Source organism: Manacus vitellinus, unplaced genomic scaffold (assembly GCF_001715985.3).
Source record: "Manacus vitellinus isolate BGI_N305 unplaced genomic scaffold, ASM171598v3 scaffold_7_pilon, whole genome shotgun sequence".
In the NCBI taxonomy this organism is placed as follows: domain Eukaryota; kingdom Metazoa; phylum Chordata; class Aves; order Passeriformes; family Pipridae; genus Manacus; species Manacus vitellinus.
In genome coordinates this window covers 26,980,317-26,988,576 of record NW_021940813.1, presented here as the reverse complement: position 1 = coordinate 26,988,576, position 8,260 = coordinate 26,980,317, and the positions used below count along the sequence as shown (strand labels likewise).

General features: G+C 44.3%; 1 protein-coding gene across 1 annotated transcript in view; it reads left to right on the top strand.

Annotated features, from left to right (window-relative positions):
• The window catches only part of NPAS2 (neuronal PAS domain protein 2), a 52,181-nt gene extending 46,554 nt beyond the window's left edge, over positions 1–5,627 (top strand). The window contains exons 17-19 of the mRNA XM_018083958.3: positions 444–752; positions 2,751–2,937; positions 4,113–5,627. Of these exons, the coding sequence (XP_017939447.1) occupies positions 444–752; positions 2,751–2,937; positions 4,113–4,298 (682 nt within the window). The 3' untranslated portion in view covers positions 4,299–5,627. The remainder of the gene's footprint in view (positions 1–443; positions 753–2,750; positions 2,938–4,112) is intronic.
• Positions 5,628–8,260: the final 2,633 nt, after the last annotated feature.

The window sequence follows — 8,260 nt, the reverse complement described above, 5'->3', positions numbered from 1 at the left end:
GGGCGGGGCAGGGTCCCCTTGGCGCCCAGCTAGGCACTGAACCAAAACAGCTGCGCTCCGATACCCTGAAGGCTCAACGACAAGCCATCCCCGCTTGCAGGAGCAAAAGTAATGCCACTGCCCTGAAACCCCACGCTCGTGGGGAAGTTATAAATGTGGGTTGTATTAGTGTACTAATCAGATCATAAATTTGGAAATAGTTAATGTTTTAGTTTTGCTGAGTGAAAATAGCAGTCAAATCGCAGATCAGATCTTGTAACTGGAGTAATGCAGTGGTGAATTAAAACCCCCTGAGTGTAGGTGTCTGATCCCTTAGCATTATGAAAAATGGAAATCTTGCTACTGGCTTTAAAGAGCACAAGGTGAATTTAACCGAAGTTGTAAAATATTACTCAAGCAGCCACATACTTGGCAGATAATAATAAAAAAACATGATTTGTTAGTCGTGTGCCAGGCACCCACATCATCCCAGAGGGCAAGCACTGCCCCAGCCTCCTCCTCCAAGTGCCCAGGATGTGCCTGCCACAGCTAGAAGCTGAGGTCAGACCTCCTAACACTCAGCCTAGTGCCATGCCTGTGAAAATGTCCTGTTTCTGTTTGCGAAATGTGTGGTCCTTCTGTTCTCGCAATGTCATTCTTTCTTTTTTCCCATGCATCAGACTGTTGCTGAGCCAGCCTATTCAGCCCATGATGCCTGGGTCCTGTAATGCAAGACACTCTTCAGACCTCAGCATGGCAGGATCCCAGGCTAAGTATGTGACTTGTCAAAGATAAAACATCAAAGTTGCTTTTGAGGGGAAATGGCCTTCTTTCGTAAGATGACAAAGTAGTTATAAATATCATGAATGTGTTACTGTGCCAAGCCTGCCTTCCAGTGTCAGGCTCAGCCTTACTCTGCCTGGTTACATCAGGAAGGATGACAGAGAGAAATACAATGTGCCAGTAGCATTTTAACAAGCCATGGCTGGGGAAATTTTTGCCCCTCACATGCTGCTTGCTTCAGCACTGGAACTTCTGACCCATCACAATAAATGTGAGAGAGAAAGTCAGCACTGACCTGGTTGAAATGACTGGTGCCATGAAAACCCCTGCTCTCTAGGCACTGAGCCACTGGTGTTATGCCAGTGGAGCTGTACCTGATCTACAACAGCAGAACTGAAGAACCAACAGGCCCCTGCCCTCATAAAAGGTGCTGAACAAACCACTTCAGTTGTTTGTCTCCTCAAAACTTAGAGGAAGGAAGCAGAACACCAGTCAGACTCTGACTTTTTTTTTTTTTGGCTGTGTTTTGTCACTATACTGTACTTAATTGGGAATTGCGAGAATAATAGGCAGCTCTTTGTACCTCATTACTTCAAAAATAATTCTGTATGTTACCTCAGGAATGTAGGTATTCAGTACTTCTTTTTTTTAAACATTGTTTATTGCTGTTTAAGATTGTCTTGAGTTATGTTTGTCAAATTTAAATATTGTAAATCTGCTTTTATGCCTCTGAATAAAAGAGGCCTTATTTGCAAAGATGGATCTCCCAGTTCACATAGACTTCCTGACTCATGGGACTCTTTTATAGGAGCTCACATCCCAGTACAAGTACCCAGACTGTAGCATTTCTGACTAACCCCTAATGTTGAACAGCTGTTGAGTGAACACAAGCCACACTATGATCTCATCACCCATTACAGGATAAACAGAATTAGGCTGGGTTGGCAATAGTTCCATTGTGGTTTTGCCCACAGCCTTCCACTAAAAAACACATATTAAAGCTTTGCTATGCAAAAACAGAATGGCAAGAGGAGATGACTATTTTGTTTCTGTCCCATCCCTCACTCCAGAGGCTTTCTAGAGGCTTCTTCTGTTCCTACAATGGGGCTCATGGTGATGGGAACTGCTGACCGTACTTGGCAATATGTGTATGAGCAGCTTAAGAAGTAATCAACCCCAGCCATGTTTCTGCAGGAGATCACCACCCCACAGGCAGTCACAGGGGAGCACAGGCAGCAGGACAGGAGGTGCATTTACGTCTCTCTTGCTGCAGTTCAGAGCTCAGCATATTAAAACAGAATCAAAGGCCATTTGGTTTAATGAGCTTGGAATGTGAATGCTGTGGCTGAAGAGAAGACATACATAAACCAGAATCTTTAATGAACCTAAAATGTGATCTGGATTTTGAGGTGAGATACATTCTTCCCTCCAAGCCCAGCTCATGCACACAGTAAGGGAAAACAGTGCTGCCAATGGTGCTGTCATTCATATTAGCAGGTCCCATGCATGAGAATCCTTTATTGGGAATTATTTGGGGTTTTTCAGCCTGGAGAAGAGAAGGTCAGGGTAGATCTGACAGCAGCCTTCCAGTACCTAAAATGGGCTACAAGTGAGCTGGGGAGGAACTTTGTACAAGTGTACATAGTGATAAGACAAGAGGTAATGGGTTTAAACTGAGAGTCGGTTTAGATCATATATTATGAAGAAATTCCTACTGTGAGCATGGGAGGCACTGGAACAGGTTGCCCTGAGAGGCTGTGGATACCCTATCCCTGGAAGTGTTCAAAGCTAGGCTGGATGGGGCTTTGAGAAACCTGGTCCAGTGGAAAGTGTCCCTGTCCATGGCGTGGGGGCTTGGCACTAGATGATCTATAGGTTTCCTTCCAACCCAAACCATTCTGTGATTCAGTGAATTATTAAGACTAGGGACTGCCATCCCTATCCTAAGAGAACACCTTTGCTTCCAACAGTTTGTTCTTGATTGGTAGGTATTCTCAAACCCAACAAATGTTTCAAAGTTTGGAAGTGCAGACTTCCAGCAGCAGCTCTCCAATCATACTGATGGGACAAGCAGTGTTAAACCAAGGGTTCACCACTACACCTCCTTCCCAGCCATCTTCTCTGCCACCTATGCAACTCCAGCACCAACAGCATCAGCAACAACGCTACCTGCAGGTAGGACAATGAGGGTGATGTATAAAATGTACATGCAGAGTAATAAGGTGAATGGGCTGTGCAAACGGGGCTCCATGTGTCTACTGGAACGTGATCCTGGCAGAAATGTCCATTTTAGAGACAGCAACATATATGAGACACTGATACAGTGTCATGTAGCAGTATAGCAAGGGAGCAGTGAGAACAGTCAGAATATTTAAAGGGAAATTACTAATTCTGTACATTGGAAGCATAATCAGATTATCCTGGATATATTTAAAGTTTATTTCTAGCTGGAGAAAATTGCTGCCTTAGGATTTATTCTGTACTCTTTATTCAGTATAAAATTTGCTTATTTTACAAGTCAAAAGATGATTTTTAATTACTAGCATCAACATAAAATGAGATCTGGATCAGATATCTGGATCCCTTCAGTAAATTAACATATTTTCTCAACTCCACAAGGCAAAGAAGATAAAGTTGAGCTCATTGCCTGGAAGAACCAGGTGATTTGAAGATGTAGAAATATTTATTTTTTGACCCAATTCAACACATACTACAGTAAAGGGGAAGGGGGGAAAGGAGGTGTCTGTTTGTTAACTCAACAGGCGCTGAACTGAGTCTATAAAACCTGGTCATGTATCCACTGGCATCATTGAAAGAGTATCACCAACCTCAAATGATTAAGCTCTTGTTATTGAAATAAAATCCTTATCATAGCTGAGAATTAATGAAAAAAAGTATGACAGATACTGTTTCCATAAAAGCATCTGCAAAATTCACATTGACTTTACCACTGCAAGGTCACACCCTACTGTAAACTCACAAAAAGGAAGGGCTAAAAGGGACAGCATGAAGCACATTGGGATCCCTGTTTCATTTTTGTTTCATTTCTGTCATCCGTGTCATTTCTGACATGTTTGCCCACCCTGCTCCTAAACAGGCTTTTCAGAATAACCTGCAAATCTCAGGCAGTGCAATCCTAAGAGAAAACCTTTCTCAGTGCCTAACTGGAGTGTTGTTTGTTGCAATCTATGTCCATTCCTTCTAGCGTTAGTTAAGCTAACCTCATGCCAAACAGCTCCAGAAATTAAAGCCAACACCCTAGTAGTATTTTTAAGCATCCTGCACATTGAGGATGTACATTAAACATGGGAAAGAATCAAACACCACAATAAATTTTATTTTATCTGTAGGTGCAAACACCAAGTTCTTTGCACAATGAACAACCCGATTCTTTGCTCCTGCCATCTTACTCACCACAGCAAGGAAATATGGGGTATCATCAGACACAACAGCAGCAGCAGCAACAGCAACAACTAACATCAAGAAGAAGGAATAGCTTATCAGAATCATCAAATTTACCACAGCCACTGCGATAGAGTCCCACCAGCACAATCAATGCACGATTAGCTTTAACCAATGGGCACATGGGGCAGAAGAGAATGACTTTGTACTTACTGTTCTGGCTTTTGCACAAGCATTTCTTTCAAAGCTCTATGACAGAAGTACGCCACAGAGTGCAGACTGCAACTGACAGCGCATTCACAGCACGCTGGATTCAGTTTGCGCTATCTCGTGAGCACAGTATGTACTGACAGAGCAAAACAAAGAGGAACACTACCCTGTGCAGCCTCTATCACCAGTGAGTGCACAGGAGAAGGCGTTCAATCTCAGCATGTCATTCTGAAAGCTATCTGGCAATTCCAAAAGACTGTTGGCAGACTCATGAGGTATTTGGCCTTCACTGTTTCAGTTCTTCTTTTGTGTATGAAAAGCACTGCGTCAAAGGTCTATTGAGGAGAGAACAAGAGATTATTTTTATTATGATTATTGTTATTATTTTGCACAACTGCACAGAGGACAAAACCTAGGCACTTTCTGTAAAGAGAAGTTTGTTTCTTCATTCTTGTGGCCAAACTAGCACATCCAATGGAGGAGAAAGCCCAGCCATTGGTGAGGATGGTCTACAGCTCATAACCCTTGATTTAGAATCTGAAAAGTATTATGCAGCTTACCCTAACTGTTCTTCATTACGAAACAACCAACCAAAAAAACAAACCCACAACCCACTCTGGACTGTTTCCTACATGAATTGTGATTGCAAAAGAGAACTCAAATTGTAAGCACAATCATGCAACTCTCCAGTAGTACAACATGAATCCTTCTTCAACCCATGAATCCTTCAACCTCGCCCACTCCAAGTCTCTGAGAAATATGCACTGTGTTTTGGCCCAGTGACTCGGGATGCTGCAGACTATTACATATCTCTTTCATTGTAACATTTAGGATTAAATTTTCCTTTGAAGGAAAAAAAAAAGAAATGCACTTTTCGCTTTTTTTGTATGTTTTCCGTTGATATGTTTCTAAGAAAGATTTTATGTAATTATTAAATAAAAAGTAGTGTATTGTACAGCTGTTGTAATAATGACCTATTTCTATATAAAATAAAATTATATGGAATTATGTGGAAATTATTTTGTATATGAAATATCAACTCATTTCACAAGTATAAAGATTGTGCTTGTGCTTTTTTGTGAGTGGGTATTTTGTAATAAACTAATTAATTAGAAATGTTTTTGTGAAGGGAACTGCTGTTTCATGCTATATACAACTCAAACTATTATTTTTCCATTTAATGATGGACAGTTGTCTTTATTTGTAGAATAAAATAAAATAGCCAAAAGGCTTTATTGCAGGACTTGCACACATTTTCCTGTGACTGTTCAACTATGTGATTCAGTTTAGACTTTTTATCTTAGCCGTAGCCTTGCATGGTGTTTGGCACGTGGTTAGCAAAAACAAGTATTATCCTATGGGATTTTTGTCATGGCATAGACTCTGAGAATGATAGCTCAGGAAGTTATATTAGCTGCTAGCGAAGACAGTTCATTTTAAGCACCTTTAAAACTTTAAAGACCTCAGGCAGCTCTGTTCTTCCAACCAAACAGTTTTATATTAGGACAAAACGGATGGTTTAAAGAACAGTTTGACCCAGTACACACAAGGGCTTTGAATCATGTCCAGCTTTAGTGTTTTAAGATATTGCTGTCCTGAGTTTTGTGACACATCTCTTCTGGAATGCTCACGCTGTAGACAGTCTGGTTTCCACTTTAGCATCCTTGTGCAGACTCTTTTTAATATTAAATTCAAATTGACTACAGGATGGAGCAGATAGGGTATAGGTCTGCTTTCCTTCTGCTGACTCTGCTGCAGGAGCAGCAGCCTCCAACGCAGATTGAGGTGGATAACTGAGCATAGTAATGTCTTCATTCGCCACAGCAGGACTGAACGGGGATGGCCCTCAGGGCAGCTTGCAGCCACTGGAGCCAGCATTAGCTTCAAGAGAGTGCAGTCATGCCCTTCCCACCCTTCAGTACCGGGATCACATCACCAGAGACCAGCGTGTTCTGGTTTCTGTGCCATAGAGGAACAATGGAGGTAATCGGACTGGCAACTGGAAATAGTGAAAGAAAACATTTCAAGAAATGAAAATGTTCATTTGCCCTGAGTTCTGAAAAAGTTAAAAATCTCCCGAAGAAAACCCACTGGCAAAATGACCTTGTTGCTTTGACAGCAAAACTGGGTGGTAGCACTGATCAGTGCATATGTATTTCAGTCCATACAACTCCGCAGGTTTATTTCATTGAAAGAAGATAAGGGAATCAAGTCTATTCTCTAGGAAGTGTTTAGCTAATAGATCTGGTCTGTAAGAAAATGTTTTTACTGCCATCTTTAGGTACCTGTGTGAGTTAGCCGACTCATCTCTTTAAATTCTTGTGTTCAGTGAAGCAAGAGTGACCCCACCAGATGAAGATTAGAAAGCTAAATCCAAAAGTTTCACTTAATGTCTGAAGGAACCTCCCTCTTTCTATAAACTATAGACAAACCTAAGTGAAGCACAGTTGGCTAAGTTGGAGGCTAACTTTATAAATTCCAGCCACTCCTGTAAGGCCTTATCCTGGGAAAGGGGAGGAGAAATCTGTAAGTTCAGGCAGGAAGAGGTAACAAAGGAACATGAGTACCTCCTAAGAAAAACATGTGGAAGCAGCAGTTGATGGATCTCAATCACTGTGACAGAAGTCCCAGAAAGGGAAAATTCCTTTGTTTTACTCTCAGAGATAATACACCCACATCTCTCTCTCCCAACTGCCCGTGGTATGTCCAAACCATGCTCAGCCTTGAAGCACTTATCTTTTCTAAAACCAGCAGCACTGTAAGCTGTTAACAGAGAGAAGCTGCAAATAGTGTTGGGTTGCCTTCTTTATTTGCTTATTACACTGTTTGGAAGGATATGAAGTGGTTGCAAGAGCAGATTTATGTCAAGACCCAGTTTTTCATGATCTGTCTCATTTCTTCCCTGTACACACATTCTGGTTTGGGATTACTGTACTTGTTCCCTGTTGCACACACAAGGCAATGCTAGTTCTCTTCACAGAGATGGGCTGTTGTTTTAGTTCATTACAGCCGAGATCCAGCTTGTTCCAATATAATCCCTCAGTTTGGGCCGGTTTTCCGAGTAGGTGGCCAGGCGGGGTGCTTACAGCAGGCCACTGCTCCATGCCGAGATGCTTCGCTTCTGTCTCGGGAACAGGAGCTACAGATCTGAAGGGGGGAAAACGTTTGCTAGAAGCACAACTGCGCCAAGCTGAGCCCACCACACAACTCACAGGAGAGAGGCTAAAGAGGGCGCGGGCACCAAACCCCGCCGGTACCGGCACACAGACTGAGCACCCCCGGTACGGACACACACGGACACACAGACTGAGCACCCCCGGTACGGACACACACGGACACACAGACTGAGCACCCCCGGTACGGACACACACGGACACACAGACTGAGCACCCCCGGTACGGACACATACGGACACACACCACACCACGGGGTAACACGGTGACACACAACACACGGGCCCCCCCCGAACACCCCCACACGCGGCCAACCAGCCAAGCCCCCGCCCCTCAAAAAGGCCAGCCCTCGCCCGCTGACGCCCTGCTTCCGCGGCGCCGGCGTCAGTCTGTTTCCTGCACCTCTTCGTCCCGAAAGGGTCCTGTTTCCCGGATGCCTACGCGGCGCTCCTCTTCCGGCCTTGTGCCGGGCCAGGCGTGAGTTGCTGGTGGGGGCCCGTCCCGCCTAATCCGCCTCCATTCTCCCCGCAGACCCCGCGGCGCGGGTGTCGCCTGGCCCGGTGGGGCGGGGGGCGGGCCCGGCGCGAGGGGCAAACCGGCTGGGAGCTCCCGGGCGGGCCCCCGATTCGGCGGGAATGGGGCCCATTCCTGCCCTCCCCCCCGTCTCTCAGGCCCGGGGAGGCCTGCGGGACAGATGGGAGGTGGATACGGCC